This window comes from Conger conger, chromosome 16 (genome assembly GCF_963514075.1).
Source record: "Conger conger chromosome 16, fConCon1.1, whole genome shotgun sequence".
Lineage (NCBI taxonomy): Eukaryota > Metazoa > Chordata > Actinopteri > Anguilliformes > Congridae > Conger > Conger conger.
Window position 1 is genome coordinate 39,539,004 of NC_083775.1, and position 23,609 is coordinate 39,562,612.

Sequence of the window (23,609 nt, forward strand, 5' to 3'; positions counted from 1 at the left end):
CATATATTTCAAAGATTTAGTTTCAACATTTAATATTTACGTTCACATTGAAGTTTTACATTTATATTCACTATACACTTATATTTAGCATTTACATTTACACACACACATATATATATATATATATGTGTGTATATATATATCCCTTGAGAATATATATATATATATATATATATAAACAATATAAATATAAACAATATATATAAACAATAAATATACATTTACATTAATATTTAAAATGTGTATTTATTGTTAACAGTTATATTTAATAAATCATTTTACAAACTTACTTAGTGATTGCAATATTTTAGACAAATGTCTCTCGAAATGATTAAAAACATGGCATTTGAAAGTTGTAGGATTATTTAATTTTGACCAAAAGAAAGACTTCCAAATGTAATGTTTCAGCATTACTGGCATACCGGCTCTGGAAATGCCGTTTTCAGCTGATGGTTATAATATTAAAAGATTTTATTATAATTATGAAATCACCCCGCTTGCTTGATGGAAAACTGGCTGGGGCATGTTTGACAGTGTTTGTGTGGCCATTCCTTACAGCTTCAGCAGGTACCCTAGATGTGATTGTGCTGTAAACTATCATACATAACTGCATACATTCTGGTACTTGAAAAACACATTTTTCACCTATAAGGCATGGCAATGTGATAGTAAATGTATAGCGCCTTTATCCACAGCGCTGTACTTTTGATGCCTCTCATTCACCCGTTCACACACACTCATGCCGATTGGCTGCCATGCAAGACACCAACCAGCTTGTCAGGAGCATTTGGGTGTTAGGTGTCTTGCTCAGGGACACTTTGACAGGGCGGGATTGAACCAGCAACCCTCCGACTGCCAGACGACTGCTCTTACCTCCTGAGCCAATGATCGACCCAATGACCTCACACGCGAGTTTTAACAAGCTTACCATGTGTGGCATATTTCATTTCTGGCAATACAGGCAGTAATATACACTTGCCGAGCACATTATTAGGAACATTTTTACTTTATTACACCTACTCATTCATGTGATTATCTAATCAGCCAATTGTGTGGCAGCAGTGCAATACATACAATCGTGTAGATACAGGTCTAGAGCTTCAGTTCATGTTCACATCAACCATCAGAATGGGGAAAAAAATGTGATCTAAGAGACTTTAACCACGGAATGAGTGTTGGTGGCAGTGGTTTGAGGTTTGAGTGGTTTGAGTATTTCAGAAACTGCTGATCTCCTGGGATTTTCACGCACTCTAGTGTCTAGAGTTTGCGAAGAATGGTGAAAGACAGAAACGCCTTGTTAATGAGCAATGTCAGAGGAGAAGGCCAGAGTGGTCAAAGATGATTAGGAAGGTGAAAGTAACGCAAATAACCACACATTACAATAGTGGTATTCAGTAGAGTATCTCCGAATACACAACGCATTATAACACCAAGTGGATAGGCTACAAGTCTAAAAAAATAAGTCTAATAAATACCTAATAAAGTGCTCACTGAGTGTAGATCCACGACGGGAATGCTCGCCGCTTTTCTGGCGTTGACGCCAAAAACTACTTGTACGACCTCCCATCTTCATGTGCTCTAGTATGAACGCCGTGGGAACGACAACCCCGATTCGGTTCCCCTTGAAACCAGGCACACATGCTAAAATCAAATGCGAAACATGTGACGCGTAACTTTCGAATCCCTAATGAACAGAATGCGAAAGAAGGGGCGAATGAGTGAGCGCTAAGAAGGGGAAATAGCATCAGGAAGACCTATTCACGAGGAGAGAAATAAAATAGGCTTTAAACTACACCGACACGGAAATGGTTATTTACGTAGCATAGTCATAAGTCATTACCATATGCGAGGTCGGATGTTAAATGTTGATAGTCTGTAAGATTAGCTCTTAGTTTATTGTCTAAGGTGCGTGCGGAGAATCGCCGCGCTGAAAGGAGCACAGATAGGCGAAGATAACTCAGGATCTGACTACAGTCTCTGGAGTTAGAGCGGCAGAGAGCTACTGTTACAAGGTAGGACACTTCTTAATCAGCTCTCAGAGAGATATTTACAGAACATTTAATTTTTAATATTTTGTTTTTCTGAAGAGGTCAAATTTCGTCTTGCTTGTCTGCAATTCTGAGACCTGACACTGTTATTCCTGAACATTTACGCTCAGCCACAGAAAGTCGTTTCTACCTGCAATGTTCAGGTTTAATTAAGTGACTTTCTGGCTTTTTCCAAAGCTTTTATTTGAAATCCCTTGAGAATATTGACCATGTAAATGTCTGATACGGTAGGTTAAGTAATATTCTAATGAGATAATTTTGTCTACCTGTTCATCCTACATCAGGGGGAATTTTACACATGAATTTTTTTGCATTTTTACAATGCTCTATGCACTCTTGGAAATAGAGGGACAAATGCTTGTTGCTAGGGCAGTACCCTATATATAAGTACATAACATTTTACACCTAGCCAGCAATATGTAACTAATTTGTACCTTTTTTGCTTGGAAAATGTAGTCGTTTGTACCCGAAGAGAACATAACTGTACTTTCAGGGTCCATTTCGGAAATTAGACCCTGAAGAACAGAAATTAACCTCTACTGTCTCTTTATTTTTGAGTGTACCTACCATCTACACTCATTTCAATTTCTTTAAAGGAATCCATTAGCACTCAGTCATAAATATATCCATTGTCAATATATCCCAATGAAACCAACAGTTGAAGGCACTGTAAAACCGAGTCACTTGCGCTGAGAGTTTCATGCTCAGGCACGCAGAATGACTGGAATGTCGATGGGCCAGAATTTCCACCTTTGAATCGTACACCAGGTTGTGTTCATAGCTGCTCGGTCGCTATTGACTACAGCATTGCATTTGTGCATCACATTTTATTTAGCAGACTCTTTTGTCCAGAGCGATGTACAGCCCTGCGCTGGTGTTCATTGGTCCATTGCCTTCTGTCTGTCAGTCATGTCTGCACGGCCGGCCTCTCCTGCCCCCTCCATCTCCCTCCTGGAGATCAGGTCCGAAACCCGGCTGGTGCTGGGAGCGTTCCTCAGGCGCTCTGCGGCCGTCCCCCCGGGTCAGCGTCCCGGGAGGGTCGGAGGGACGTACTGGGACCATAACAAATTCCGGTGAAGTTCACCCTAAATCCAGCCTGCCTCTGTATGCTAAACTCTCAGAAATAAAGGTACAAATGCTTGTTTGTGGGGCGGTACCCTATAGGTACATAAAATTGTACGCCTGGCCAGCAATATATAATTAAAAAAACATACTTGTTTCTACCTAAAGAGAACATTACTGTACTTTCAGAGTACATTTGGAAAATTTGATCCTTGAAGAACAAAAATGTACCTCTACTGTCACTTTATTTCTGAGTGTATTTTCTTCTCCTCGCTCGTCTGTTCAGCACTGAGCGCATTTACTCTAACCGCATACATTTCATCCATATCGGACTCATAAAACGAACCCTAAATCAATGCCTTCGACTTCTTTCAGATTTTGATTGTTACTGTTATTCTATTCTTTTAATAAACATGAGATTGTTATTCTCCTTTGACTATAATAAAGATGTGATTGTTATTCTACACTGACTTAAATAAACATGGGATTGTTATTCTACTTTGATTTCAATAAAGATGTCATTCTTATTCCACTTTGACTATAATAAATATGTGATTGTTCTTCTACTCTGACTTTAATAAACATGAGATTGTTATTGTATGCTGAAATCCGTGACTGTTATTCTGTTCTGACCCCAACACCACCATGCAGTGCAAGTTCTAAAGATGGCCACTGCATAACCGAGGGTGATCAAAATGGCCGCCGCAGAGCTGAGGCTGATCAAAATGGCCTCTGCAGAGCTGAGGGTGATAAAGATGGCCGCCGCAGAGCTGAGGGTGATAAAGATGGCCGCCGCAGAGCTGGGGGTGATAAAGATGGCCGCCGCAGAGCTGAGGGTGATAAAGATGGCCTCCATGGAGCTGAGGGTGATAAAGATGGCCGCCGCAGAGCTGAGGGTGATAGGGACTCACTGGATTTGCAGAGCAGCTCAGAGGAGGAGAAGAAATACAGTTTAAAAGACCTGATAAAGAAGCACAAGAAATCTCGTTCCTTCAAATCACGTCTGCGGAGAGACCAGGAGAGGATGGTCGGCAGCCCCCAAGAGGAAGTGGTGTCACCATCTTCATCTTCCTCTGAGGATATGAGCGATTCCGAGGAGGAAAACAAGAAGAAGAAGAAGAAAAAGAAGAAATTTAAGTCGTCCTTTGCCTCTTTATTGCGTAAGATGAAGTTATCTAAGAAGGATCCATCAAATCCCAAAAGACCCACTTCACTGGTGATCCAGACTGATCCCGTGGAGTCACTGATGTCACCAGGTAAGTGTGTGTGTGTGTGTGTGTGTGTGTGTGTGGGGGTGGATAGGTGTGTGCGTGCGGGGATGTGCATGTGTGTGTTTCTGCACATTTTAACGCACAATTGACACATTTTGACGCTGAATTTAACAGAAATAAATGTCTCTGTCTTGCTTTTTTCTCACTCCCCTCTCTCTCCCTCGCTGTAGGCCACACTCCCGAGTTCTTTGAAGAAGTGGCGGACAAAGTCGACAAATTTGCCCAGAGTTTGAAGAGGAAAGACCACCGACCAGCCAGTTCAGGTGACGAGATGAACCTCCTGCCAGTCCTCTGGTCCTGTGTCCATCAGTAATCATTCACAATGCTGCCTGTGGTGCCATTCACTGCCCGGCAGTATCTGGGTGATCTCCTGGAGCAGCTTTTAAGGCAGGGGCTTAAAACCTCAAACTGAGCAACCGCTCTGAGGACGGGGGCAGGCTAGCCACATACAAGTGTCCCTGACCGCCTCGGAATCACGCCCCGGGGCTAGAGACGGCCCGGCTTGAAGATGGCGTGCTGTTCTCATTCAGACCACCAGGGGGCAGGGTTGTAGCAGTGTTTCCTCAGCAGTACATGGGGATTTATCATAAACAGGGTAAAATTGGCCAGTAAATTGGGAGGAAAATGGGAAAACATCAGAAACCAAGAAAAAAAACATTTTAAAAGAATTAAAACGGGCTAGTCTCAAACATCTGCATTGCTGTGTCATTTGTCTCATGCGTAACCTGTGAGAAACTGCAATGTAACGGCTGTGTAATGGGAGCTACAGGTTAAAGGTTAAAACTTAAAGGTTGTTGGTTTACGTTACAAACCCATCTCTCCAACCGTTGCTCAGGCTGCTGCTGTTGTAACCTTCGTTCGGCTGAAGCGCTTCAGTAAATATCCAGATGTCAAAACAGGCGGTGTTTGTATGAGAATGTCTGTTAAACGCCAGATGCACTTACTTAGATAATGTGATGATGGTGCCGTATAACTAATAATGTCTCTTTCCTGTTCCAGCCCCTGACAAGGAGAGTATTGTGCAGCAGTTGGTCCAGGCTCTGCAGATGCAGGGAGATGCCATCAACGTCAAGGTATGATCCACTGGGCCTCGTTCTGTCCTGTAGTGCTATGCTTTTGTGTTGTAATCCATCTCTTTCTCACTCTCTGTCTGACTCTGTCTCACTCTCTTCTCTTTCAAGTGCAAATGCTTTATTGGCACAACATATTACAAAATATATATTGCCAAAGCGTAGTGACGACAACACAGCAACAATCAATCATAGTAACAATACACAAAAAAAGCAGTATCAAACATAACAACATAAATTACAGTGATATAACTATGAACTATTATCGCTTCATTTCTCTTTCAAATGACATGTCTCAGTATACGTATTGCCAACAATCGACCAGTAACAGCACTGAAAAACAACAATAACAGTAATATAGCATTTATTATTGACAATTAACAATTAAATATGAATTCAAAATATCTATCTCTCCTTACTGTCAGATGTTACTGTCATAAAATTTGCCAACAAAAGCGTGACAATTATATGTCATTTGACATAACCTGACATCATCTGTTAATCTATCTTGTGAAAAATTATGCCATCTTGTGAAAAGTCATTCTGTGTAAAATCAACCAGAAATATGGGGGGTGACTACTCAATTTTGCTCAAACTTTGCCTGAATGTCCTTTATACTCACAGTGAGCACGTTATCAGGTATTTATTAGACTTATTGTTTAGACTGACAAGTGGATGTTTAAAACCTGACAACATGTACACTGGCACAATGTTCTGTCACAAGCCACAAGCAAAATGATCATTTATTAAAAAATTATACAATGCCAAAGTTGGGTGTGGTCAGACCCAAAAAAATGCCCAAAAAGTGTTATTCAACTCAGCTAATTTACAAAACATTGACTTCATACAAGAATGCCTTTGCCTGTTTTGATCAGTTTAAACAGGACCTCAATTTACCTGAACATTTGCATATGTGTGCAAGTGTGACTAAAGGATAGACTTTGGGATAAAAACATATATATAATCAACACATTGAATTAAAATAATTAAAAAATTAAAAACCAGATGTTTTACGAACCATTTTCTACACAATGTCTTTGCTGAAGAAACATTTGTAATTGAATGCACATTTTTAAAACATGCATTTTAATGTCTTATATGTACATGTTCCTGGAGATATGTTCCTGAAGTGATATTTTAACTGATCAAAACAAGAGACTGTGAGGTTGGGGGTGACGGAGAGCCACTTGCGACTAGGAGGAGAACCCTTCAAAAAGCGCGCACGCGAACGTGTTCGCCACTAATTTCCCCCTGAACAAAATGGAACTAAATACTTCCCTTCTCCCGAGACAAAGGGAGGAACAAAAACAAACCCGAAGGCGATTTAGAGTCGATTCTCGGCCGGCGGAAACAATAAAACCGAGGAACGTTACCGAACTTGCGTGAAACACGCACTTTTCTGCCTTCACAAAAAGGCGAGCCTCTAATAGGCGTGTCAGTACCTTCTTAACATGCTGAATGTGCTCCGAGAGTGTGGCGGAAAAGATCAGAATATCGTCTAAATAAACGAAAACAAATCTCTCCAGCATGTCCCGAAGCACATTATTAACGAGCGCCTGAAACACTGCGGGGGCGTTAGTGAGACCAAACGGCATAACCAGGTATTCATAATGACCAGAGTGTGTGTTGAAGGCTGTTTTCCATTCATCGCCTTCCCGTATGCGTACCAGATTGTACGCATTACGGAGGTCTAATTTGGTGAAGAATGACGCTGTTCGCAGGCGCTCGAATGCTGAGTTCATCAACGGCAGGGGGTACCTATTCTTTACAGTGATCGCATTCAGACCTCTGTAATCGATGCAGGGCCTTAGGCTCCCGTCCTTTTTTTTGACAAAAAAGAATCCCGCCCCTGCCGGTGATGATGACGGTCAGATGAACCCGTTGGTTAGGGCATCTTGAATGTATTCTTTCATAGCCCTGCTCTCAGGTACTGACAACGAATAGAGCGCACCCCGGGGCGGAGCTGTACCAGGATGCAACTCTATAGCACAGTCGTATGAACGGTGGGGAGGTAACACAGTAGCCCGTTGTTTACTAAAAACCTCCGCCAGGTCACTATACGACTGCGGGACATTAGATGGCAGCGGGAACGCAACAGCCCCCACCATCCGATCCTCCCTCCCACTGATAGCGATTTGTCCTAGGCTATCGAGATCCCTGTCTGTGACGTCACTACCCTCTCCCTCGTCTATGGGGAGGCTCCAGTCACAGACTGGGTCCCACGCCAGGCTCCCTTCCGACTCCTCCTCCTCGGGTGCCCTAACCCCAGGGTTTAGGAGCTCACTAGACTCCTCCTCATCCCATTCGGAACCTATGTCATTCCCACGGTCGGTGTGAGCGGCGCACTGCGGACCCCACCGAGACACCGGATTACTCTGGCTACCCCAGTTCATGTGAGGCTGGTGTTTCATAAGCCAGACGTGTCCTAAAACTATCGGATATGCCGGGGATTCCACCACATAAAAATGTATGCGCTCCCAGTGCCCCTGGAACGGGATTCGCATAACCACCCGCTCTGTCCGCTGGCGAACCACCCCGGTCCCCAACGGACCCCCGTCTAGTGCAGTGATCGACTGGGGTTGCGGCATAGAGCGAAACAGCAGTCCCTTCCCTTTAGCCCACTGCTGGTCAATTAAATTATCCACCGCCCCAGAGTCTATAAAGGCTTCTGCCCCAACGGCGGCTCCTCTCCAAATTAACTCAATTCGTACTGTGGTGCGAAAGCTAATACCCTTGAGCGGTCCCACTAGTGACTTTCGCTCCACTAGTGGGACTGCTCTTTTGCTTTTAAGTCCGGACAGTCTCTGCAAAAATGCCCTGGCCGATGACAAATGAAACACAACCCCTCTCTCCCGGGTCGTTTACGGGCACGCGCCAGAGTGGTAACCCCCAGTTGCATCGGCTCCTCCCCTCTGCGTGTCTCCCGGCTCCCCTCAGCCCTTATAGTTCTATCTGGGGGAGGCAGGCTGGGCCAATTGACTCTGCCCTGACGACCGGCCTTCTCTCTATCTCGTTCCCGCACCCGGTTATCAATGCGAATGGCGGTGGAAATGAGTGCCCCTAAAGTCTCCGGGGGTTCCAGGGTAGCGAGAACATCCCTAACGGGGTCGGATAGTGCACCCGTAAACAGAGTTATCAGAGGGTCGTCCGCCCACCCCGTCTCCCCAGCCAGAGCTTGAAACACCACAGAGAATTCGGCCACGCTCTGCGTTCCCTGCCTCATTTGTGTTAGGCGGGCCGCGGCCTCTTTACCCGTAATGTTGTGATCAAAAACTCTGGTCATTTCTTGGATGAGGGACTGAGAATCACTCGTAACGGGTCCCCCGGGGCGCGGATCAGTAAGGATAAAATTAATGCTACCCGCGAGTCCTCAGTTGAGAACCGAGAAGGATGGGCTTTAAAGAATATCAGGCACTGCGACAGAAAACCCTTACATTTGCCCGCCTCCCCTCCATACCATAGCGGCAACTGTAACGTGGGCTCCCTGATTATAGGTGTAGTAACCGAGGAAGAGGGAGCCGCAAGTTGGGTAGGAGTGGGAAGTGGTTGATGGTCTGGAGATGACTCTTGTACCTGCCCTGAGCGAAACTTGCTCGCTAGTTGTCGAAAACTGTCGGCCAGACCTAACAGCACATCCTGCTGCCTACCTAACTGGGCCAGGATTTCGTCCCGACGCCGAAACACTAAGGGGTAAGAGGGGGTTGGGTAAGAGTCCCTCCCTTCCATTCCAACACTAGTCACTGGTCTCTCCCAGGTGGCTTGTGTATTGTGAGGTTGGGGGTGACGGAGAGCCAGTTGCGACTAGGAGGAGAACCCTTCAAAAAGCGCGCACGCGAACGTGTTCGCCACTAATTTCCCCCTGAACAAAACGGAACTAAATACTTCCCTTCTCCCGAGACAGAGGGAGGAACAAAAACAAACCTGAAGGCGATTCAGAGTAAATAATGTACATGCACATTTCATGCCATTTTTTCAACAGATTGACATAGTACCTTTGGAGGGTGTGTCTCCTCCCTACTTGACGGATGGTGTAATTGACGGGCCCAGCTTTGGCCACCACCTCGTAGGGGCCATGCCATTTGGCCAGAAACTTACATTCACTCATGGGGATCAGGACCATCACCTTGTCTGGGCATTCCTGTTGTACAGCCTGGCCTGCTCTGCCTGGGCCTGGGTCATGTGCTCCCGGACCATCGGCCAGATGCGCGCCATCCGTTGGTCCATGTCGACCACATGCTCCACCAGGGAGCGCTGTCTGGATGGCTGCTGTTCCCAGGCCTCCTTGGCGAGGTCCAGGAGCCCTCGTGGCCGCCTCCCGTAGAGTAGCTTGAAGGGGGCGTACCCTGTGGATGCCTGGGGGACCTCACGTATGGCAAACATTAAATACAGCAGTAGGTGATCCCAGTCCTTACCGTCGGTGGTTATCATCTTCCTCATCATCATCTTCAAGGTCTTGTTGAATTGTTCCACCAGCCCATCCGTCTGGGGGTGGTAGACCGACGTCCTCATTTGTTTAATTTTTAGCAGTTTGCACATTTCCTTCATTACCCCAGACATGAAGCAGGACCCCTGGTCAGTCAGCACCTCCTCTGCTATCCCCACCCGGCTAAACAGCAGGAAAAGTTCTCTCGCGACACTTTTTCCTGTCGCGGCCCATAACGGCACGGCCTCCGGATATCGGGTGGCGTAGTCTAGGATCACCAGGATGTAGCGGTGGCCCCGGCTAGACTTGGGTAGGGGTCCCACTATGTCCATGGCAATCCTGCAAAATGGCACATCTATGATGGGGAGGGGTATCAGGGGGTTGCGATAGGTTACCTTCGGGCTGTGCAGTTGGCACGGCGCACACTGCCGGCAGTAGTCCTCTACGGCCCTCTTGACGCCCGGCCAGTAGAATCGGGCCACAATCCTCTCCTGCGTCTTCTCGCGCCCAAGGTGCGCCCCCAACAGGTGGGTGTGGGCAAGATACAGTACCTTGGAGGTGTGAGTCTGGGGTATCAGCAGCTGCTCCACTTTCTCATTGTTGATCCTGCAGACACGATACAGGAAGCCATTCTGGCCGGTCTACTCACCCCGTCTTGTGGGACGCCCTCGATATACACTGCAGCCTTCCAGGCCTGGGCAAGGTTGGGGTCTTGTAGTTGGGTGGCGCCAAACTCGGTTGGGGCCCTTTCTGTCTCGGGTTGGAACTCAGAAAATTCCCCGGTGCTGCTGGATTCGGGCCCCAGGGGTTGCTGTCGGGTCGGGCCCTCCTGGGCGGTGTCCGTGGTTCCCGTGTGGGGTCGCGCTGTGGGTCGTCTCCCGGCTGGGGTTGTGGTCTCCTCTCCGTCACTCTCCCCGGACGGGGCTACCCAGACCGGGTGTGGCCCCCGGTGACCCCGACGGCGGGATGGGGGGTTGGCAGCGGCCCTCCCCGGTGTAGGCCTCTCATCCCAGTAGCTCCGGAACAGCAGGCAATCTCGCCCCAACAGCACTGCCACCGGCAAGTTTTCCACCACGCCCACCTTCCCCGTGAATTGCCCCCTAGGGGTGGTTATTGTTACCTTGGCGGTGGGGTAGTGTCGCACATCGCCATGTATACAGGTGACTGCGATTGTTTCACTTCGTCTCTCTCCAGCTAGGGTGTGTCTCACCAGCGTAATGGCGCTCCCGGAGTCCAGCAGGGCCTCGGCGTCTTGGCCCCCGATCCTGATGGGTAGTCTTGGGGCTGCCGTGCCCTGGTGGGCCCAGCATGTGGTGAGGTAGTGGCAGGGTCTGCCACTCTCTGGAGCGGTGGCCATGGACTCCTCCCTGCTGGGGCAGTCCCGGCTTAGATGGCCCTCCTGGCCGCAGGTGAAGCACCGCCTCATCTCCCTCCTTCGGCCCATCTCCGTCCGGGCATCCTCCTTCCACTGGGGTCTGGTCCGAGGCTCCGGTCGGACCGCCGCTGGAGGTCTTCGGGGGCTGTCCGTTCTCGTCGCTCGGATCATCTCCTGGGCCACCTGGTGGTTCTCGAGGAGGTTGACGAGGCCATCAATGGTCCGGGGCCCCTGTTGGGCCACGTACTTTTTAATTTCTGGGGCCAGGCTCCGGGCACAGCGGTCCAACACCACCCGGTGGAGGAGGGCCGGTCCGTCGCCCTCCACAAACCAGCTCTTGGTCAACCGCCCCAGGGCCATCACCTGGGCCCTCGCCGGGAGGGCGGGGTCATAGGTCCACTGATGGAACCTCTGTGCTCAGGCTGGCAGGCTGTACCCATACTGGGCTAGGATGGTAGCCTTCAGGGTGGGGTAGACATGGGCCTCGGCAGGGGGTAGGCCTCGGTAAGCTTTCTGGGCCTCTCCGCTGAGGAATGGTGCCAGGATAGAGCCCCAGGCTTCGTGGGGCCATTTCTCTAAGTGGGCCGTCCGCTCAAAGGTCTCCAGGTAGGCCTTGACCTCGTCGTCCGGCGTTTGCTTTAGTAGCACATCCTTTGGAGCTCTGGCGGGTGTCACCGACCCCGTCTTCTGGCACAGTTCTGCCACGGCTTTCTGCAGGGCGCCTTGGGAGCGCAGTAGGGCGTTTATCGCTTCCTCCATGGTCTGGCGGGTCTGGATTTATTTTTGTTTTGGGTCTCTCTCTCGTGGTAGCTCGGATCAGACTGCCCGCATTCTCCACCATATGCAGTGACCCGCTGGTAGAGAGAGACGTGCTTTCTTTTCTTGAACAAAAACAAAAAAGAAAAAAAACTGAAAAAAATAAGTGTCCAAACGATGTTGGAAAAAACTCTAAAGAAACTGGCATTCATGTAGCCACGTTCGTCCGTCTTGAATCCGCCTTTAGTTCGTTCTGTCCCGGCGGTGCCCTGGCCGCTGAAGCCGTCCTTCCTCGCCTAGTCGTCCGTCTTTGACGCCGTCTAGTCTTAGAGAGAGAGAGGTTAGCGAGCGTGTTGTTTTAATGGTCTGCTCACGTGAATCCGAGACTTTTGAGGGTTCGTCCGTGGGGGTTTCCTCAGTGTGCATGGGCTCTCTCGCAGTTCGTTAGCTCCGTCCAGGTTTAGCCAACCTATGCGTGTGCTCTGGCTCCGGATCTCTCCTCCTCCGTCATGAGCCCCGGGCTGCGTTTTTAGGCTCCTTTTGTAGACGCCGCTTCTCCTTCCCGAACTCGGTTCAGCTGTGCCTGTTTAATTAAAATGTTCATTCACGTGAACGCGAATGCGACCGCACCCATCTCGCCCCGGGGGTTGCTGGCCATGGTGCTGATTCTCCTCCCGGTCTCTCTCCAAGGTGCCGTTCTCTTAGGTAGGACAAGGGAAAATATTCAGAGTGAATCAGCTTCCCCAGCTCTTGGCGCCGGCGCACGGGCCGGTTCACCCCAGTGGTGTACCGATCCCTGGTCGAGCCACCACAATAAACAGAAATGAAGCCCAAAAACTGGCTGAGGAGAAAATAAAACAACCCTTTACAAAACTGGGCGAAATAACAAACCAAAGTTAGTGCTTGTAAACCCTCAGTGATTGTAGTGGACTGAGGCAATCCCGAAAAGAAAATACAACCTACCGTAAAAATGCTATGCACGATAAAATAAAACCCACGAGACGCAGCTCGGGAAGAAAAGACAAACAAAAATACAATTACCGGAGACACCGTCCCTCTACCCACGACTCTACACGAGTCTAACATAAAAAAAACAAAGAACCTTAAAGGAAGGCGCCAGTGAAATAGAGCGACCAACTGCACGCCAACCTTACCCGTAATAGAAACACAATACCACCAGCACAATACCTGACTCATAGAGTAAGAGTCTACCCTGTGCTTTTACCGGCTTGGTACAAGAGCGAACAGTTGATACACAAGCACTGAAAGGAAGTCAGGACTGGGCTTAAATAGTCTCCCGGGAGGTAATTCCCCTGAAGTAAATGAGGATCAGGTGTAATCAATGATCCTCAGCCCTCAGGTGGTGACCAGGGGTATTACCTCCCACCCTGACAGAGACATTATAGTATCAACTGTATTTTTGTACACAGGTTGGCCTATTATACCTTTTGCAGAACAGAAAGTCTAATTTTATGTAAATAATTTTTATTCTCCCAATTTGGTGGCCAATTATACCCTATCTAATCCAATTAGTGCTAGCTGGGGATACAGTGCTAGCTGGGGATACACCGCCTTATGGCCCTGTCCCTCGGTGGCCCAGTGGGATCTTGTGACCCTGAGAGGGACACGCCTCCTCCAAGCCGTCTAGTCTCTAGTAGAGTGTTACTCCACACGCCTCCTCCAAGCCGTCTCTATGAGAGTGTTACTCCACACGCCTCCTCCAAACCGTCTCTATTGGTGCGTTACTCCACACGCCTCCTCCAAGCCGTCTAGTCTCTATTAGAGTGTTACTCCACACGCCTCCTCCAAGCCGTCTAGTCTCTATTAGAGCGTTACTCCACACGCCTCCTCCAAGCCGTCTCTATTAGACTGTTACTCCACACGCCTCCGCCAAGCCGTCTCTATTAGAGCGTTACTCCACACGCCTCCTCCAAGCCGTCTCGTCTCTATTAGACTGTTACTCCACACGCCTCCTCCAAGCCGTCTCTATTAGAGCGTTACTCCACACGCCTCCTCCAAGCCGTCTCGTCTCTATTAGAGCGTTACTCCCCACGCCTCCTCCAAGCCATCTCTATTAGAGCATTACTCCACACGCCTCCTCCAAGCCCTCTCTTTTAGAGCGTTACTCCAAACGCCTCCTCCAAGCCGTCTCTATTAGAGCGTTACTCCACACGCCTCCTCCAAGCTGTCTCGTCTCTATTAGAGCGTTACTCCCCACGCCTCCTCCAAGCCGTCTCTATTAGAGCGTTACTCCACACGCCTCCTCCAAGCCGTCTCGTCTCTATTAGACTGTTACTCCGCACGCCTCCTCCAAGCCCTCTCTATTAGAGCGTTACTCCACATGCCTCCTCCAAGCCGTCTCGTCTCTATTAGAGCGTTACTCCACACGCCTCCTCCAAGCCATCTCTATTAGAGCGTTACTCCACACGCCTCCTCCAAGCTGTCTCGTCTCTATTAGAGCGTTACTCCACATGCCTCCTCCAAGCCGACTCTATTAGAGCGTTACTCCACACGCCTCCTCCAAGCCGTCTCTATTTGAGTGTTACTCCACACGCCTCCTCCAAGCCGTCTCTATTAGAGCGTTACTCCACACGCCTCCTCCAAGCCGTCTCGTCTCTATTAGAGCGTTACTCCCCACGCCTCCTCCAAGCCGTCTCTATTAGAGCGTTACTCCCCACGCCTCCTCCAAGCCGTCTCTATTAGAGCGTTACTCCACACGCCTCCTCCAAGCCGTCTTGTCTCTATTCGATTGTAACTCCACATGCTTCCTCCAAGCCGTCTCTATTACAGCGTTACTCCCCATGCCTCCTCCAAGCTGTCTCATCTCTATTAGAGCGTTACTCCACATGCCTCCTCCACGCTGTCTCTATTAGAGCATTACTCCACATGCCTCCTCCAAGCCGTCTCGTCTCTATTAGAGCGTTACTCCACATGCCTCCTCCAAGCCGTCTCTATTAGACTGTTACTCCACACGCCTCCTCCAAGCCCTCTCTATTAGAGCATTACTCCACACGCCTCCTCCAAGCCATCTCTATTAGAGCGTTACTCCCCACGCCTCCTCCAAGCCGTCTCTATTAGAGTGTTACTCCACACGCCTCCTCCAAGTCGTCTCTATTAGAGCGTTACTCCACACGCCTCCTCCAAGCGGCCTGTAGCGTAGTGGTTAAGTTAAATGACTGGGACACGCAAGGTCAGCGGTTCGATCCCTGGTCAAGCCACAAATAGATCTGCACAGCCGTTGGGCCCTTGAGCAAGGCCCTTAACCCTGCATTGCTCCAAGGGAGGATTGTCTCCTGGTTAGTCTAATCAACTGTACGTCGCTCTGGATAAGAGCGTCTGCCAAATGCCAATAATGTAAGCCGTCTCGTCTCTATTAGAGTGTAACTCCACACGCCTCCTCCAAGCCGTCTCGTCTCTATTAGAGTGTAACTCCACACGCCTCCTCCAAGCCATCTCTATTAGAGTGTTACTCCACACGCCTCCTCCAAGCTGTCTCTATTAGAGCGGTACTCCACACGCGTCCTCCAAGCCCTCTCTATTAGAGTGTAACTCCACACGCCTCCTCCAAGCCGTCTCGTCTCTATTAGAGTGTTACTCCACATGAATCGGAACATTCTTCGGTCGGAACATTTAAGAGTTGTCCTGACCTGTCATATGAATCGTGTAAGCAATGCATTCCATTCAATTTCTATGGAGAGGTGCTGTGGTATATTCGATGGGTCTGTATTTGCATATGCAAATGAAATGCATCCAGTGCAGCTCTCCTGGATGGAACAGTTGTTGAATCTGATGTGGCACTCGTGCAAGTCCATCGTGCAGAAAAAGAAACATGAAAATAGGCCCAATAATCCTTAAAAGCAAACAACTATGACATACCCAGTTTCTGATAAGACATGTTTTTATGTTTCTCTATTGCCCCACTAGAGCCCGGATGACTTTTTCATTAGCCTATCACAGAGGTATCATTATCGGTGTGTATTTCAGCCGATAAGCAAGACTAAATCCCAGGTGGATGATGCAGGAAACCCTTCAGGCTATTAAAAGTGAAAGTGTCATTGCATAGTTTCTCCAGCAGAGTGCGCCTGCGGTCATTGTTTGTAACATGACTTGGCAGGAACATTGTTACCACTGCTGAGCAGACGGTGGTGTGCTGAGTGTGTTTCATGTTGAAATCACAGAGCGATCCTTGCTAGTTTGTGTGCCATTTTGTCTGGGTGTTGTGGAGCCGGTTTTGATGATGAAGGGGACGTTATCTCCCTGCTTTGGGTGGAGGGACATATTACAGTTTTTTACAATCGTTTTCACACTTGTTTCAATACCATGTCCTCTTTTTCAAAACTCCTCACACGGTGTGCTTTTGAAACACACACCTGAGCACATCAGTTAACCTTTGGTGCAAAATGCACTTCAACCAAAACACTTCATATTTCACCCAAAAGTGACTCATGCTGCCATGACTATAGCGCATGCTTTCTCCCATAAGACTACTTTGTCACTCAATGTTCAATGAACTACAAAACACAAACAACTTGGAGCATTGCTAAATACATATATTATGTGTTTCCCTTTCCTCTATTTTTGCACCACAAATATTTCAAGCCAAGCAGCTAAAGAAACTTTTGATTTGTTGGTTTGCCTCTCACAATAGATGTCATGACTGAGTGTGGTAAATTTACAGTAAACTGTAAATGAATGAATGTTTTACTATTTTGGAAACCCAGAATAACAATTTTTACCGTGTAATGTAAAACAATATATGATAAAGCAAATCACAAAAGCAACAGTATTCTTCAGAGGGTTTACAGTATTTTGATGTTTGTTCTCACAGTGCAATATACTGTAATTCAGAAAAGACAAATACAATACAATCAATTACTCAATAACAAATGCATACCAAAAAGCAATATTTTCACTATATACAGTAATTTGCACATATATTGTCTGCCTATCGGTATCAGAAGTCTACTGTTGGCCTGGCCCATCCATCCTGTCCTCTGCATTTGGCCATAGATTTTCATCAACATCACTCCGAATATTATCTCTTGCTATACACCGAGGAAAACATCTCTTTGCGTGCCTTATCCAGCCCTGGATGTGTTCCACTGTTATGTCCATACACCCAGCAGCCATTGCATCTAGAAGTGACATCTGTCCATGTGGGTGGTGGTCCTAAACCTTCACATATGCCTTCATAAACTTCATATTGGTACCTGAGTTCATTGACACCCTCAGAGTTCCTGTCAAAGGGGACAGTGTACAACTGTTTCATCCTGATCTGATATTTCTGTAGCACTCTTGAAATGGTTGTAGTGCTTACACTGTCAATGTTTGGAAATATGTTGTTGTCTCCGATTATGTTGTTGCATATTTCTCTTAGCCGGATGCTGTTGTTGGCAATGACCATCCCAACTATTGCATCCTCCTGTTGAGGCGTAAACATTATTCCCCTTCCCCCTGTAAGACTGTGTGAGGTAACTGCTGGGTCCTGTAGTGAGTTAAAGACAAATGTGCACTGATACATCTGCTTTTTCTGGAGACTCCTCAAATCACAGTACTGCTGTAATATACACATCAATTTAACTCCTTCAGTAAATACTGTATAGTACCTGCTGGTTTGCCTGAACATCCTCACTATTGAAGCCACAGTGGATCTAGGCAAGTTTGGTTGAACCCTCAACCTGCTTCCCTCAGGGACAGACCATGATTTATCACATGATCAATGACTGTGACTCTGATTTCATCAGACACAACTGTTCTTGCTCTTCCGCGATGTCTTCTTCCTCTGCCTCTGGCTGCATCCATTTTCCCCACCAAGGCTAAAGAATGCAAATACCAATCCAAAGGTGGCCCCTTTTGTATATGTGGTAACGGGGCACAAACAACAAACATCTGGGTTGGTTGTTCACTGAAATGACAGCCAGGTGTTTCAACAGTACATATACAGCAGTAATAGTGGAAAAATCTCTTCTGTGACAACTACATCTATATTTATCCTATATATATGCACATTTCAATGCAAGTATGATCACTTTTGTATAGATGGTAACAAGGCTGCAAACAAAAAAATGGAATAAACTTGAATAAACTTTCTGCTCAAATCAGAATGATCTGTCTTACATATTTCAAGCATATAGTTTCATTTTTCTGCCAAAATGCAGCATATTTCCTTCCACAATGATCAGAATTTTATTGGGTTTTGAACTGAAAGTTAACTGTTGAACTGAGTATCTAAATGTCTGCAAAATTTGCCGTATTTGTACAAACGTTTGCTGGTAGTGAACACTGACTGAGAGAGGTATTCATGAATTTTGGAAGAAGTGGTGATTGAATGCCTTAAGTATGAAAGCAATGCAAAAATATCCACAGTTTAGTTCACATGGTCTAATGATATGGTCAATGTGTTAAGTGTTTTGAAAAAGTGGACATGGTATTGAGACAAGTGTGAAAACCATTGTAAAAAACTGTAAAGACAGGTGGAGAACACGAAGGGCTTCATCCACACATAATGCATGGGGGGCGCTCGGTGTACAGTCAATTATGATGGCACTTTATGGTTCGCGTTTTAAGCTCAGTTTTGTTTTTGTTGTTGTTCTTTCGCCTTTTATTTTTTTGTAAATTCAAACTTTATTGTCCTCTGTGTTTTTTAAATTTTTTTCATTGCAATATTGTTTTTGTTTGTTTGCTGTTTTCTTGCTTTTCTTCAGTGTGATTGGATAGAGCAGGGATCGTGGTCCTCCAGGTCTGAGAACTGCTGATTTTCCTGGATGTGTGGAAATGTGGTGATCAGTAGCACTAACTGTTAAGCTAATTACCTGGGAGAAAAGAAAACCAGGGCCCGATTTGGATTCAATGTCCAGATTTGATGATCGCTGGTACAGAAGAAGCAGTTTTTATTCTAAAAGTATATTTTCAATGTCAATCTCTCTCTCTCTCTGGCTGTCTCTCCCTCTCTCTTTCTCCATCTCTCCTTCTCTGCCTTTCTCTCTCCCTCTCTCCTTCTCTGCCTCCCTCTCTCTCCCCCTCTCTCTCTCTCTCTCTCCCTCTCTTCCTCTCCCTCTGTCTCCCACAGATCCAGGCCAATCCTGTCTTGCGTTCCTCCCTGGCCAATATGTCCTACCCTTCTTTCGCCAACCTGGTGGACACGTTCGACAGGCAGACCTGTCTGCTGGACCCTGCCCCCGCCAGCCCCACCCTGTCACGCCTCGTCATGACAATGGAGGTCTCACGCCACGTCATCACGGCGACAGGGACACAGAGAATCCAGGGGTACGCCGAGCACTACATTGAGAAGTTCAACCCCTGGTTGAAGAGCCACGGAGGATGGGTAAGAGCGTTGAGCTTTCATCACATCACAGTACATCACATTCCATCTCATTACACTACACTACACTACACTACATTACACTACACCAGACTACACTACAGTACACTACACTACACTACATTACACTACACTACATTACATTACACTACACTACACTACACTACATTACACTACACCAGACTACACTACAGTACACTACACTACACTACACTACATTACATTACACTACACTACATTACATTACACTACACTACATTACACTACATTACACTACACCAGACTACACTACAGTACACTACACTACACTACACTACATTACACTACACTACACTACATTACATTACACTACACTACATTACACTACATTATATTACATTACATTACACTACACTACACTACATTACACTACACCAGACTACACTACAGTACACTACACTACACTTCATTACATTACACTACACTACACTACATTACACTACAGTATACTACACTACATTACAGTATACTACACTACGTTACACTGCACTACACTACATTACACTACACTACATTACACTGCACTACACTAGATTACACTACACCACACACCCACATCACACCACACACCACACACCACCCCACACCACATACTCCCACACTCCCTTGGGTGAATGAGAAGCATAAATTGTACAGGACTTTGGATAAAGGCGCTATTTAAATGCCAACCATTTTGCTTGGCATTTATATAGGGCTTTAATCCAAAGCGCTGTACAATTGATGCTTCTCATTCACTCATTCCTACACACACTCACACACCAATGGCGAGGCACCGACCAGCTCGTCAGGAGCATTTAGGGGGTTTGTTGTCTTGCTCAGGATCAAACCGACGACCCTTCAACCACCAGACAACTGCTCTTACCGCCTGAGGCAATGTCGCCCCATTTTTTGTTTACCATTTTACATCACATTACAGGCATTTAGCAGACACTCTTATCCACGTACACCAGGTCCACTGAAACACCTGCGAGGGAAGTACAGTTTCCAGTGCTGGATTGGCCACAAACAGAGAACTTGTAGATAGATCTGATCTCATGTAACTGTCATGGTTTCTCACTGTCTACTCCTGAAAATTCCTGTATTTACCAATCTAGACCTCTAGAGGGCTTGGCGGCTTAGCTCAGCATGCCTCCCGCATGTGGAATGCAGGTATAAGCATGGCTGATTGCAGTCACCTGCTTGAAGAGCTATTTAAGTCTCTTTCTGGCACTGCTCTGAGCTTTGGTGTTTCAGTTTAACACGTACACAGAGCCGGTAAGGTATTAAGGTAGACAGTCAGATAGAGAGTTTCGGACTGAATTGCTTTTATTCTCGAGAAGCATTCAGTTGGAATATAGAAATTAGAAATTAGAAATGAGAAAATAGAGAAGTTTAGGGACCTAGTTTGTTTTTTTCTTTGTGTTGGTTAGTTCCTGAAAACCTTTTTTTGTTCTGGGTTCCGCTTCTGTTTTGAAGAGCCCTGCAAATTTGAAGAGTGTTTAACAAATTGGTTACTTGGCTTTGGAAATTCAGATAGGTTTAATAGTGAGGATTTGGATAGGACAGTAGTGCACGTAGCACTGTATAGCATGGTAGGAGGGATTAGTGTTGGGTGTTAAAAAATGGAGGGTTTTGGCCATCAAAATAAAAACCTGTTACAGTCTGGCTGATGTGGTGATTGGATCAGATATATTTTAAAGGTGTTTCCCTTTTGCTGGAATCTCTGTACCGACTCATCATTCATCATTGATTGTGTCATTTCTCTTTCTCTGCAGGACAATATACTCAAATTAGAGGACGTTTCGGAGTACGACTGACACGTGTGAATGTGAAGGCATTACAGTTACTGGACAAGGGAATAACTGACCACTACTGTACGGTAGTACTGTACTGTAGAGTGAGTCGGATGGGGTATAATCTCCCTGCTGTACATGTATGCTGCTTTATTTGCAGTATTAATTGAAGATTCTTGGCAGAAGTGTCCGTAGTTATGTCTAAGTATAGCTTGACTCTGTTTATTCAGAAGTCTTGTCTTTGCTTTCTATGTCTATGAGGAAATAACCATTTCTTCCGGTTAAAGGCACAATATGTAAGATGTTTAATTTGGAAAATGTACAAAATACCCCCAGGGGCAGTCTCTGTCTTTGTGCACATTTGCCACATTCCTGTACCAGTATTTTATTAGAAAATGTATTTAGGGCGTTTTTGATCGTGGCTCTTGTACATGTGGAGGGGTCTGAATGTTAATTTATTTCTGTATGAAACAAACATTCGCTAACATTAGCTAACATTTTGAAAACGTAGTGTGTGGCGAGCTAAAAAAGTTCTTGCCTTTAAAAATAAATCACAGGAAAGCAACAAATCAGCTAGCTGGCATTGTTAGACCTAAGTCGCATCTGTTTGTGTTAAAAAAGCGTTGGTGGCACACTAAATCAAACGTTTATCAATTAAAATCATTCAGCAGTAACTATTAGCTGCAAACATAGCAAACATAGTCCTGAACACACATCTGCATTTCAGAGGGTGGTGGGGCACAGCTCCATGGCAACCCCTACACTGAGACATTACATTACATTACATTATTGGCATTTGGCAGACGCTCTTATCCAGAGCGACGTACAGTTGATTAGACTAAGCAGGAGACAATCCTCCCCTGGAGCAATTCAGGGTTAAGGGCCTTGCTCAAGGGCCCAACGGCTGTGCGGATCTTATTGTGGCTACACCGGGATTAGAACCACCGACCTTGTGGGTCCCAGCCATGTACCTTAACTACTACACTACCAGCAGCCATGTGCTCAGATGCAAGGTAATTAACAGTGTATTCAACAGCTCTAATTGTTTAATTATCTGCAGAGTAGCAGTTAAAGCCAGCAGGGCTGAGTCAGGGGTGTACCCGCCTGGTTTAGTGGAGTGCACAGGCAGGTGCCATGCTGCTGCTTTACCACTAGGGGGCCAGTGTGTCTGGGAGCACATGGACACTAAAGCTTTGGAGCTGAGCACCGGAAGCGTGTAAATGATGCCTGGGAACATTCCTTTACTCACAGAAGCTCACTGTAGACTCTGCCCAAAATGAAAACCAGAAGGTCTGTGAGAGGGTGAACTGCTGAGGTTGAGAGATTCCCGATTTCCTCACAGGACACCCCCCTGACATTCCCACCAGATAATCCCACCCGTCACTGTGACTTGCACACTGCAGGAGACCAGACCTCTCCTGCACTGCAGTCACACAGTGATCCCTGCCAAAGCCAAACAGTCCTCTAGCCATCCGGCCTCCTGGATTGTTCCCTCTGTTGAACAGGCACACTGCGCCTCGTGGTCCAGGGTCACAGAGAGAGAGGAGTTTATACTGTGAATCCACACATTCATCACTGTACAGATGTTTACATATCATTTCTATTTATTTTAAATGAGACCAGCAGCTGTGTTGGGCAAACCACGTGTTAAGCTTGTCCACTCTAGAAGGCTCTGTGTCAGTTTATTACACAGCATTGCTTTCAGTTATTTTTTTTATTATGATTCTGTCTTATTTGCTTGCTTTTGTCATATGTCAGGTGAGCATTGTGAAGGAGAATGCTCAGTGCCTCCCATGGTTTATGTTTACACTCTGTATGGCTTATGTTTATGGTCTGTGCAGCAAAATCCTGTCTGCGTGGCCTTGGAGTAATGATGTCATTCCTGGTCACATGGTGAGATCACTATCAGAAGGCTTAAGGGCTAAAGGGATCATTTCAATGGCTTTATCCATTGCTGTACATAACATCAACCTCTTTTGTATGTCATTGAAGATCTACCAGAAAAGTTTGTTTGGCTTAATATTTCTAACTGGTGAATACTGACACTGGTTCAATTTCTAATGTATACAAATTCGTTTATTTTCCATATTTTTCTAAGCAGAAAGAGGACATATTGCAGAGTGAAAACAAATAATGTATTTTAAATATTTAATTATTTTAGTAATCGCTACAATTGTGAAATATTACTCTTATTTAAAACACCATGTGCTATACATTTAACTTGGTTTTGGAATGTGTGCCTATAATATGTGAATTACTGTAGTTTGTGCATTAATAATGGATCTGTTGTATAAATGTCACTTTTGTAACATTGTCACCTGTGTCACTCATTCTTTTTCTTTGCAATAAGTTGGAACACCTGCTTTGTATTTTAACCTGTCCGCTTTCATATTCATAATCCTCCGAAAACTCACACCCTTTGTCCGAAGGAGAGCTTTTGTCAACCCACATTGCAGCCACACTTTTTTACTC

The 23,609-nt window shown here is 46.2% G+C and overlaps 1 protein-coding gene across 1 annotated transcript; it reads left to right on the forward strand.

The window, feature by feature from the left end:
* Positions 1 to 1,715: 1,715 nt before the first annotated feature.
* On the forward strand, positions 1,716 to 23,451 carry LOC133115406 (apoptosis facilitator Bcl-2-like protein 14). Its single transcript, XM_061225305.1, has 7 exons — positions 1,716 to 2,012; positions 2,956 to 3,121; positions 3,762 to 4,366; positions 4,552 to 4,644; positions 5,381 to 5,454; positions 19,075 to 19,329; positions 21,120 to 23,451. Exons 2-7 carry the CDS (start codon positions 2,958 to 2,960, stop codon positions 21,159 to 21,161), a joined length of 1,233 nt encoding a protein of 410 aa, XP_061081289.1. The 5' UTR covers positions 1,716 to 2,012; positions 2,956 to 2,957; the 3' UTR covers positions 21,162 to 23,451.
* The last annotated feature ends 158 nt before the right edge of the window (positions 23,452 to 23,609 follow it).

Coding starts and splice junctions, on each gene's coding strand:
- LOC133115406 (XM_061225305.1), top strand. CDS start 2,958: ATGTCTGCACGGCCGGCCTCTCCTGCCCCCTCCATCTCCCTCCTGGAG. Junction 4,645..5,380: donor CCACCGACCAGCCAGTTCAG/GTGACGAGATGA, acceptor TTCCTGTTCCAG/CCCCTGACAAGGAGAGTATT. Junction 19,330..21,119: donor TGAAGAGCCACGGAGGATGG/GTAAGAGCGTTG, acceptor CTTTCTCTGCAG/GACAATATACTCAAATTAGA.